Here is an 11,718-nt window from a genome sequence, read left to right on the forward strand (position 1 = left end):
AGAGTATACAAGTCAGTTGCTTTAGCTTAACCTAACTCCCTAGGCCAACAGTATTTAGTATGCAACATCTCCAATAAAAAAGAGAGCCAAGTTTGCAAGTTTAAAGCCCCAGCAGAGACGTGCGTTCCGTGCCCCCTCCCGAGGGGGTCTCCACACCTGGAGAGGCTGCTCCGAGCGCCCTGGTGCTTGCTCCACGCAGAGGAGAGCAGAGCTGGGTCAGCCAGTGCCCAAATGTGCCTTCAGCTACTATATACAGTTTGGCACCTTTGACAGTTCCTGCTGATCACGATGTGACCACCGGTGGCCAGGAGCAGCAGTCTGTGGCCACACGACTACCCACGCCCGTCCCCACGCAGCATGTCAGAGGACAAGCATGGACAAGCTGCAGTCGTTACAGCTCCACCCTTGTCATCCCTTCTCCTCTGCTCCTGTGAGGTGTGCTCGGCGGAGGGCGGGCAGTGGCACTCCTGCTCCTGGCCCGGCTGCTACAGCTGCATCTGAGCATGATCCAGAGTACTGCCCCCACTCCCAGCCACTCGGTGGAAGTAAAGCAAAGCCTAAAATCTGTTTTCACATCCCTTTTCCTAAGGCCAGCTGTACGTTTGTACAGCCCCCTGCAGATCTTTTAGTGTGGCAGGCACTCGTGTTTCATCTAAAGTCACTTCACAGTTTAAAAAGAAACCCAATAGGCACAAGCTTGTTGAAAGCCACATCTTGAAAACTCGAGTTGATGACAGTAACCCAAAGGGATTTTAATGATGAATACTTGCAGAAATGAGAATAAACATACGCAGTCCACTACTTCAGAGCTTGTGATCACTTTGGGCCAGGCTTCTCAGTGAGGTCTGCTAAACTTGATCAGTACTGGACATCTGTATACTCTCCTTCCAAAGGTGTGGAAAAACCAAGGCAGGACTTAGACCCACACGTTCCCTCAGCTCAAAGCTTGTCGTCTGTCATTTCTAGAAACTGAGCGTAGACATCCCTTGAGCATTCCCCTTTTTGGTTGAATAAGAACTTGTAGTAGCTGCCGTCTGCACATATCGCTGCAATGAAACCAAACAGGGCAAGTTGAGCTGTTGCAGGTACCGTTCTGCTCCTTCAGCTTGAGCTGGGACTGACTTTCCAAGTTAATGGGACATGAGGGGCCAGGGTGGATCAGAACCTGGTTCTCCACACGCAACCCAGGGAAGCCTCCACTACTTACCTATGACAGCATTTGGCTCTGTTCCAAAGGCACAAATGCATGGAGAGCCTGAGGGAACCTGAAATTTGGAAAAACTCCATTTGGAACTGAAGTACTTGGGGAGAAAGATGGCAGCGGCCAAACTGGAAAAGAGGAAAAAGAAAAACCAACAGCAACTTAGAGAGGTGTTGACTAGAGCTGAGTTAGAAACTGCTGGTGTGTCTGAACAAGTCACAGGATTCACACTAATTTAGTTTTAATTGGCTTTTTATTTTCTACTAAGAATCAGGTACTACATACAACTACCCTTCTGGCTTCGTGTTTTTAAGTGACTGCAAAAGCTGCCAAAAGGACTGGTTTTAGCAAAGGCTGCTTTATGTGAAGTGTCCACTATGTTCACACTAAGAAATAGCCACTAAAAACCCACCCTAACTTTCTGCTGGAATTGTGCAGCTCCTCAAAGTGCAGCAGAAACTTGGCAGCTGCTGCATGGTCCTAAATCCGCATTTCCCTCAGCACAGCAGCTCAGTCTTCCCCCTCCAGCAGCGCAGGTATTCACGGCTGCTTGACTAGACCAGTGTTTTAAACTCTATTAAAATGGCATGGGCCCCCCAGCCTCCCCCAAAGGCTTCAGAAAGGCTCAAACCCTACCTTGACTGCTTGTTTCTTTTAGGGTCTTCTGCAGCAAAAATATGTACTGTGCCGTGGTCGCTGGATACGCAGATGAGGGAAGCGTCCTGGTTGAAGTTAATACTGTAGAGAACAGACAGCTGCAGCTTCTGCTCTGGAACGTGCTGCTGCTGCCAGCTCCTCTCTTGGAGGAGCTGGGACTCGGCTCCCATTTCAACAGCCCCTTCAGGGGGAGCAGAGGACCTGGTCCACCAGGACCAGCCATGAAGCAGACTGCCCCAACGGGCATGACCTCTGCCCCAAGGAGCAGGCAGGTACTAGGTAAACTCTGCAAGGCTCCAACTCCCAGCAATGCTCAGGAGGTTTCCTCACTCCTAGCAGTGCTTCCAGCAGTGGGCCCCTCAATCTGCCTCAGGCTCTGGCCTGTGGAGCAGCCCTTCGTGGAAATAAACCTCCCCATAAACCTCCCCTTGGGCCCAGGGGCTCATCCCAGTCTCTAGGACCTTCCCCTGAGGGTGAAGCCTCCCCGGGCTGCCTATCAATACAGATGAGGCCTGTGGGTACATGAGACTGTGCCAACCCCTAGAGCCTGTGCCTGGCTCTGCAGAGCTGCTGGCTGCTGCTCCTCACCAGCACAGGCCCCAGGCAGCCCTGGCACCTCTGGCTGCCAGCAGAGTTCTGCCTGGGCCCAGGGCAGTGTGACTTTGCTGTCTGGAGGTGACTCGGGTGCTGTTTACCAGGATGCCTCAGCACCCCACAGCCCCCAGGAAGAGGAAGCAGAAGCAATTAAACATACCAGTATATATTGGCTGCCTGTGATCCTCTTCGTAGCTCCTGGATTAAATGCCCTGATGAAGTATCAAATATTCTTATGAGGGTCCCCTGGAAAAGGAATTGAGCGTTGCATCAGGGACTACAGCAGACTTCCTACATCTGGGACTGCATCCTACAGTTCTGTCTGACCAGCACATCCCTGCTGCTGCTGCTGTGGGGTTCTTCATCTCAGATCTGAGAACCTGGGGAAAAATACTGATCCCCCTGGCGCCGCGATGTCTCTGGTATGCAAACTCATCACTCAGCTACACAACTGAGTGAGTCCTCCTAGCTACTAGTACAGATCTCCCTCCACTCCTTTGGACACTTTGGGACCCATCGTCCCTCTGTAGCAGTCCCCCTGATGTTCCCCTGCAGAAGGCAGCTCTGTGGCTTCCTCTGCATTCTCCCTACGTCTGTCTGCATCAGCCCAGCCAGCTCTGTACCACACAGTGACTCCAGGTTCTTGTCAGTCTGCTGCATTCTTTAGCCCTGTGTAACGGACACCCACAGACAACTGGGTCGATGTTCCAAGAATCCCGGTGAGAACACCATCTTTCAATGACAAATTCTCCAGCTGCTTTTCCTACAGAAGGATGCTAAAATTCCTGTTTTCGAAGGACTGGCTGCCCTAGAACACACAGTAAATCAGCGGTGGGAGGAGATCACTCTTACTTTTTCTGATGCTGTTGCAATTCTTGTTCCCTGCAGGTTTAATGCTATACAGCTCAAGACTCCTTCGTGAGCTGGGATGTCCACAGGAGGCTTTTCTGTGTTAGCAAGATCCACTATCTGCACATGCCCAGTATGTGTTCCAGGAAATGCAAGAAGGGAATTATTACTATTTGGACAAAGGACACAGAGACCTAAAAGGCATAAAAAGAAGAAAAACAAAACCAAAATAGAGAATAACTGTGTACTTGCCATAACGTAGTAAAGTTTTCTAGCATGTTTCTAAAATATTGGAATTTCAGAATGAACAAGCATATATGTGGTAAATTAGAATTTCATTTTAAGGGCTGTTGTGGTAGCCCAAAACCTGATCCATCTCTAAGTGCTGAGCACAGAGAAATAGGGGAAGAGCACAGTTTTAACTTGCTCTCATCACTTTATTTCGAAGTAATCTAGTTGTGGTTATTGTCCAAAATCTGGATGTTTTTGGAGATCAGCTCCATCAGTTTGTTGCAGCAAAGCTTTTTTTTTTTTTTTTTAAAAAAAAGGCTCCATAGCAGCTCACAAAGGGTAAGAATTTACAATAGGTGATTTTTTAGTTTCTCCTCAGTCAGTAAAACTGATTATTGTTAATTCATGACTGAACCCGCTTCTTATGGCACTTTCACTTTTTTCCTTCATAACTTTTTGCAAGGCACTGAAGGTAAATCTCATCTCCCACAGGTGTTCTCCTGGTGCAGGTGAATTCCCACAGCTCACAGAGCAATGGTGGCTACCACACCGAAGAATCTATCTGCCACTGCAGTGGGCCCATGAGCCCACCCATCAACCAGCGGGCCCAGCTGCCCTGAGCACAGAGCCTACGTCACCTTCTGGTGGAGAGAACATCTCCCTGGTGCCCAAGGTGATCCTCCCAGTCTATCAGGCATGGCCAACGCCCCTTGTTCTACTGTCTGGTACCATCAAGAAGAGTTGGGCTCTGCTGTTTCTGTAACTGTCCTTCAAGGAGCTGTAAGCTGCCAGCTGTGGATGGCCCTGCACAGTCTCCTTTTTGCAGGAGTAACCAAGCCCAGCTCTGCAACCTCCCGGGCAGGCCACGTGATTCAGGCCCTGGACCATGCTCAGAGCAGGGGCTGGTTGTGCCCGGGGGCAGATCCTCACCCAGCTGCCGTTACCCCATTACCCCCTCCCGCTCTGGACCCTCCCTCCCACAGCTAGTGCAGCTGACACGGGGCAGGCATGCTTCCCGCCCAGTATCGGCTCCCCTTCCAGTAACCCTGACAGTACCAGCCCCCTCCCCTCGGGCCAAACCCCTGCGCTCCCCCACGCCCCCCAGGTGCCGCCCCGGGGCCCTGCACCCTGCCCTGCCCGCGGCACTGGTCCCCACCTCGCTCTGGGACACCACCTGCTCCTTCAACAAAGGGCAACGTCCTATCTGGCTATTTAAAAAGAACAGTACCAGTTTGCTAGTTAGGCTCCTTTTGACACTCTAGAGAAGAGTTTGCTGGACAGTTCTAGCCCTGGCAGAGCAGAGGAATGATACTTTAATAGAGTTTGTGTTTATAATTAAGTTTTCAGTGCAGAGTACATCAAGTTTACAGGGTCTGTACAAAAGAAAGCGTCTGGCTCTTGTAGAAATCCAATCTGTAACACGAGCACATGAAAAAGCTTTTGTGCCAAGTATTAATAAATTCTAAGAATCATTTTGTGAACACAAAAGCATCTCCAAAGAGAATGACTACAGTGAAGGAAGCAAACTGTTTAATGACTTACTAAAAAACTGATTCAGGCAGCTAAGGATAAATGGCATGTCAAGAGCAGAACAAACTTGCCTCCGTCCCCAGCCCACATCCACAACTAACCTTTAGGGTTGTAGCAGGTTTCAAAGACATGCAGCTGGTGGGGATTGTGTGTGAATGTGAAAACTTTTATCATCGAGTCCAAGACTACCACAATTCTGAAACAGAGAAGAAGTTCCTATGACTTGGGGTGGGTAAAACAGGGACATTGATGTTAATTCAGCTGTGCAAAGGCTTCCAACTGATGTAATGGCTGTGTTCTCCCTCCCCCTCAAGAGCCACAGCCGCACACAAACCCATGCAGCTATGAGCCTGCAGCAGCAGTTTATCCAAAGCTGTGACAGCACAGCCCCTCCGCCCACATATATGCAGGCTCCAGCTGTTCACAGATGTTCCAGAGATCCACCTCAATTCCCTTCACACTCCTCCACAGCTAGAAAAACAGTCAGCAGCAGCCACAGGAGAACATTTCCCTGCATTAGGGGGCCAGAAAGTCTTGCAGGCTTTTCACCAAAGTTTCAGATACCAGAACACTTGAGCTGTGAGCTGTTAACACCTAACGCTCACCCCCCAGCACCTGTTTTGCCTTAGCGTGCCAGTGGTAAAGCCAGATCTTTTTCTTTCTACAAACAGCTGGAAAAGAGTAAGAACAGCACAAGGCCAAGGCACGTATTTGGACCATGTCTGCTGTACCCACCGATCTCTTCGCAGCTTTACTGCTTTGACTTCTGTGGAAAACTCAATCTCAATGACAGTCTTCTTCTTCAGGTCATCCCAGATCATTACTAGAAGAGTGCAGAGATGGCATTAGAACGTCGTGGTGTACCGGAAGATCCACGCTGTCCCCAGTTTCTGAGAAGGCCAAGCCAGAGGTGCCTCCAGCAGCTAAGCAGTTACAGACTGGCATCCTGCTACCCAGAAGGTTTTTAGCTACTACAGATCAACTCACTCCTGCAGGTAGGAGCCCATAAACTCTTAACCACAAAAGCTGAAAACGCATTTAAGACAATCACCTTTTTTTGTTTTGCTCTGAGGTTTATCAACTAAATAAGGCAGCAGTCAAAAAAATGAGCATATTTTTTTGCCAAGCTTGTCAACCAGGGACCTTTCTGCTCTCAGGGGCTCAGCCACAGAGTCTCCCTGCAAAGTCACCTGTGAGAAGTACAGACTCTGTCGCCAGGTCTCTGTGGCCAGTCATTGCAGGTAACTGCCTGCTAACGGCAGTGATGCAACTCATTTCACATTAACTTAAACCTGCTCCATCCGACCTTCAGAATCGCAGAGCCCAGCTCAAGGCACCTGGTTTGGGAGTTCTCTGGGAGTCTCACACAGACAGCGAGGCAAACCTTGACAAGATCTACTCCAGACTCACCTTTGTTAGGTGGGTACTTTGGCTTTTTTCCTCCACCTACTAGTGCTAAATAGTTGCAACGAAACAACATTTCGACATGGCCAACACCACCTTCTAGAAATTCTGAAAGACAAATGTATTTTATTTAAAGCGTCAGCAGCTCAAGGGCAGCCTGATCATTGCTGTTACACAGTGGGTTTGTAAATACGTTCAGAAAGACTGTCCAGGGAGCTGGAGTTGTTCCCCTCACACCCACAGCTCGGGGCTGCACTCACACCACACATTCAGAAACAAGGACAGCAGTCGGGGGTCATGAACCTTTCTCTTTGCGAGGGGATTCATCTGTATGGAGCCAGGAGATTTGAGGGAAGGTGGCGAACTGCTTGTGTATGTGACAAACTAGAATGTCTTGTGCATCTCTGGGGCATCCCAGAGGGGCTGGAACAGGGAAATACAGTCCAGCACCGGCCGGCCTCAGCTCCGCGATGTAGGAAACAGTGAAAGCAAAACAGATCAGCTGGCACAGATGTGTCTCATTTGTAGCACAAGGAAAAGGTTTTTTTTGTTTAGGGTTTGTTTCAGCTTTTGTTTCTTTTAAGACTTTCAGCTGCAGAGGAAGTAGAATAAGATGCCATGCTTATGGTGCAAGTGGAGGAACAAAATACCAACCAGGGAATTTTACAATAAAAGAATGTTTCTATTTGATGACTTTTGAGTGGAGGCTTGGCTTTGTTTACGTAGCTTAGCAGGATGCTTGGCCTCCACTGGAGAGAGGACACTGAACTGTCAGGAGGAGAGGCTGGAACTGTGGCCTTCACAGTAGATGAGCAGAGTAAAAAACAACCTTCTCCTTTAAAAGCCTGTCCAGTGACTGCACACGCATCAGGAAAGGTGGATTAAGCCACTGAACTGTTTCAGAGCTAGAGGAAAAGGACTCACAAGAGACCTATGGTCAGAAACGGGGATGGGAGAAAACAGCAAAGATATCTGAGGAGCTGGGAGGAAGCACTGCCATGGAAAGATGTAGAAATACAAACAAACGACAGGCCAAGGGAAATTTAGTTGGACATTAAGCATTGCAGAACATCTGGGTGAGGAATCTATTCTGGGACTTGACTACACAGTGCTGAAGGTAAGTGCCTGGAAAGATCTTCACAGTGGAGCCTTGGGTGTCCTGCAAGTCCTCGTGGGTTCTTCAACAACACCTTTGGCTGCCAAGTTTCCTTCCTAACAGTTGTATTTGGGCACTACCCCCTTCTGCACCAGGTCCTCCTCCTAACTCCATTAAAGCATTTAAAGCATGGCAGCACATTTTGTTTTGAAGAGGCATTGTCACAGCGACAAAGTCTACAGCTGAGAACCTGGACAATTTAAGAACATGCGATGTGTTCTGAATCTGTTAGAACAGCTATTTCAATCCTCATATTTACAGTTCTGACAAGTGATGCTTGGGGGGGGAACTTCACGTAACTCCTGGATGTAACAGAGACAAGCCAGGGTGTCACAGTTAAGACTTGATTTCATACAGGGTTACAGAAATCAATCAAACAGACAAGCTCCAACCGGGACTGTCTCAGGTGGGTTCTAATAGGTAGACTTAAACTTACATGAAAGATGGACAAGATTTCTGTGTGTACTATGCAGCCAGTACAGTCTGGCCTCTCAGAATCCACAAGGGAAAAGCTGTCCGACTCCAAAAAAACAGTTCACAACAGGAGTCCTGAAGTATGTCCAGAGCTACTGGCAGGGAGAGTTTTGTCAAGGAACTCAATAGGACTTTGACCTGAATTCTGATCCTTTTAGCACGCTATTGCAGATGAGTGTCCCGAGGCTTATGGAAGCATTTAGTATTCAGAACAGAAAACAGTTTGTTGGCCTTGGCCACATGAAGAGCGACTGACATCTCTTACAGCACTAGAAGGTGGAAGCCTGCCTGGTTTCATAGGAATTGCTGGTTTACATATATTTTTCCTCTTATTAAATCCTTTCTGCCAACACAGGCTGGAAGTGCTGGGGAGCCTGTTCAGCACAGCAGCCTTCTTCCCCTCTAGGGTTAGAATCACATGGGTAGGTTTCATTTTCCCTTGTTTTGGCTCGGTTAGGTTTGGTTTCTCATAAAAAGCCTCACTGCCTGTTAATATAGCTCATCTAGTCACTTCTGTCAAGACATGGTTCTAGGTTTACCACCAAGATCCTCAATTTTTTTAAGCATACAGAAAATATAAACCCAGCATATAGTTCCAGTAATCCCTAATTAAAGTATGAGAAATGTTACACTCAGCTCTCCAGTGAAAAGGCAGCAGTTCTACTGCACTAGATGATCCAGATTACTGCACAAGAGCAGAACATCTTCTCTTGATGGGACATTGTAAAGTTGCAGCAAGCACCTCCGTGACCACCTGTGAATAACCAGGCAACTCCTCCCCTGTTCAGGACTACAGCCAGCCACAGCTCACACGACCCAGCCTCAGCAAGGTGAGACACACTCATCATCAGCCAGCGCTATGCAAATTAATAGCATATGAACATCTGACCAGGCAGTGGCATCGGTGACAGTGCCTTTGGGCCAGCGTGGGCTTCTTTTCTGGAGGCTTTGTTCAAAGCCTCCCAGTCAGGGAACATTGAGAGCTAAGGAAGGATCTTAAGGAAGAAGGCTGAGCTTCTAATGCAGAACTAGCATGGTAGAATAAGTAAGCAGTTTACCTTGTTTCTCTTTTTCTTTGAGCGGATCTGCATTATAAACTCGGAATCCATTTTCCATTCCACATGCAAAGCATCCTGTAGTAAAAAGCACATATATATACACATACATAGTCATTGTGAGATACACTCCAGAGCTAAGCAGGAGCCAGAGGGTTACAAGAGCATTCCTTGCTGACTGCACTGTGAAGTTCAAGCTGAAGGCCCCTTGCAGGCTCTGTCAATGTCCACAAATGAAAGCTGCTTAGAGGAGTTGTTCTCTTCCTTGGCCTCTACGTTAGTGGAAAGTTCTCAGCATTGTTTGTAGACAGATGAGAAAACAGTGGAAGGAAAGGAGAGCAGTTCCCAACCCATCTGTATCCTATGCCATGCACTACAGAGGGAAGGAAACTTGAATTTTAACTTTTATGGCCCAACAGTCGTTGTGAAGCAAACCCCCTCCTTTCCTACTAGACCCAAACTTACACCATGGTGATGACTTCATGGAGGATGGGCCATTGTTCATGTTTTCACAGAAAAAAGCTCCTCAAACATAGTTTTTGCCTTTAAACTACAGTGCCCTGTCCTGCTGCTTTACTGGCTGTGGGTGAGTGCAGTTACTAGTACAAAGCAATGCCAGGGTGAAGTTAGAAGCAGCAACCGTTGCTAGAGACAGACTGACACAAGATTAGTTGCTACACAATTTATATGCACCGGATCAAATATCCAGTTAAGATCTTCAAGGTATTGGAACAGAGATATGCAAATTAGGCTGGTTTTATTCTTACGCACTGCAATGACTGTAATTATTTAAAAATTACACAGTTTGGGGAAAATAATGCAGCAAATTTGAGATTCCTTTTTAATACTTGAAGAGTTCCATTCCAAAGTACAAACATTTTAAAAAAAAACACCAGCGAAACCCCAACCAAACACACACAAACCCCCCACCAATCAAAACCCAACAACGACAGAAGGCATCACCTCTGCTCTAGAGACCAGCTTCTCAGGAGGTGTGGGGTAGCATGGCAGTCTCTTTAGGGTTCCTATTCACTGAACTCACACAACCTAAGGAAAAATTACTACAAGAGCCATCTCTCCACCCTTTGGTGTAGAAAGGAACTAATTAATCCTCTTAATTTACAAATAGTCATCAACAGCAGTCACAGACCAAGTGTACCCACTGTTCTAACAGCAGAAGAAAACAAAACACACTAAACACCAACGCACAGGCACAATTTTACCCTGTCCAAGATTTGTAATAAATATAAACAAGAATTTTTTGCACTACATCTGTAAGCATACCTAGAGAGTGGATAACGAGAATGTAGTAATTATAGAAACATTAGTAAACACAGGAAATAGATCTTTTTACAGTAACTACATTCATTTTACCTCCTCCCTTCTCAGTGCATCATTCTTTAGTTTGCTCTACACAGAGGAGCATGCAGCACCAGTAAGCTGCCACCTTGTGCAGTGGACTCTACTGGGATAACCAGAGAGAAAATCACAATGGAAACATTTCTCTCCACAAAACACAACAGTGTACAGGATCAGAGCTAATCTAGTCCTGGCAGCTGGAGTATGTACCCAGATAATCAAGTTTCCAGTGACAGTTTTATAGCACAACACTATTTCCAGGAGAGACAAAGGAGGGGGATGCTGAAGCTGTTCTACAGTGAAAGAGCACTGGCAAGTTTTACTTGGGTTAACACCAGCAGCTTAAGACAGAGACAGAAAATTCTCAGCTGTGGCAACCCCTGAGCCAGACCCCAGGAAAAGCTATGCAGGCAGATGAGTGCTACTCATTCAATCCCAGGTTACAGGGACAGCTCTGGAGCCCAGTGTTTCTCATCTGACTGGTCCCACTATTTACCAGTGGGATCCCAAATTCCATAGCTACAGCTTGTGAGCTCCCAAGAGAGAGCTCCTCTTGGAGAGGAGCTGCCAGAAGTGGGAATTGTGGCAATCATGGGTAGTCTTCCTTCTGCAGGAAGTTCACCTCTCATTTTAGGAGATCGTCAGGAAGGGTTAAATTGATGTCTAGCAAGAAGATGTCACAAGCTGAAGGCAGCACGCTGACATGAAGAACTCTGCAGGTTTTAGGGCCCAACAGCCAGCAATTGAAACTGGGAAGTCTAGGGGAGCGACTACAGCAGGCACAGTTCCTAGCACATTAGTTTTCCTGGCCGCAGCAAATTTTGTCTAAAGCCATAAAAGAGAGCACAGAATCCTACTCTGCCATTTATGGGGTCCTACAGCTAAGCACTTCAGTCCACTGAAGGAGATCAAGTTGGATAAGCCAAGCATTTCAACAGCAAAACAAGGCCACGCCTCAGTGTTCAAACTAGCTTCAGACTACAGGAGTGACAAAAGAGAGACCTGTCAGCAGTTTACACATGTACTTTTGGTGTGATCATTTGTGATGATGTTTTATCTAATCATTTCTGTAAAGCACCTTAATGTTGTTTTGAAAGCATTAAAGAAGTGCCTGAAATCAGGAGTACACCAGATTAAATTGAAGACCCTGAAGTGAGAGAATTCTTGTTTAGAACACCTTGCAATATGGGCCTTTTCGGGGGGGCGGG

General features: G+C 47.3%; 1 protein-coding gene across 1 annotated transcript; it reads right to left on the reverse strand.

The window, feature by feature from the left end:
* Positions 1-732: 732 nt before the first annotated feature.
* On the reverse strand, positions 733-9,229 carry WDR45B (WD repeat domain 45B; the record flags this gene model as incomplete). The annotated part of the gene is made up of 9 exons (XM_008935053.1): positions 733-1,046; positions 1,208-1,329; positions 1,838-1,939; positions 2,613-2,698; positions 3,305-3,495; positions 5,164-5,258; positions 5,798-5,885; positions 6,473-6,574; positions 9,155-9,229. Coding segments are annotated over 9 exons (968 nt in total), but the record flags the coding sequence as incomplete, so codon positions are not given.
* Between the last annotated feature and the right edge of the window lie 2,489 nt (positions 9,230-11,718).

The sequence above is a fragment of the Merops nubicus genome, unplaced genomic scaffold (genome assembly GCF_000691845.1).
Source record: "Merops nubicus isolate BGI_N331 unplaced genomic scaffold, ASM69184v1 scaffold23222, whole genome shotgun sequence".
Lineage (NCBI taxonomy): Eukaryota > Metazoa > Chordata > Aves > Coraciiformes > Meropidae > Merops > Merops nubicus.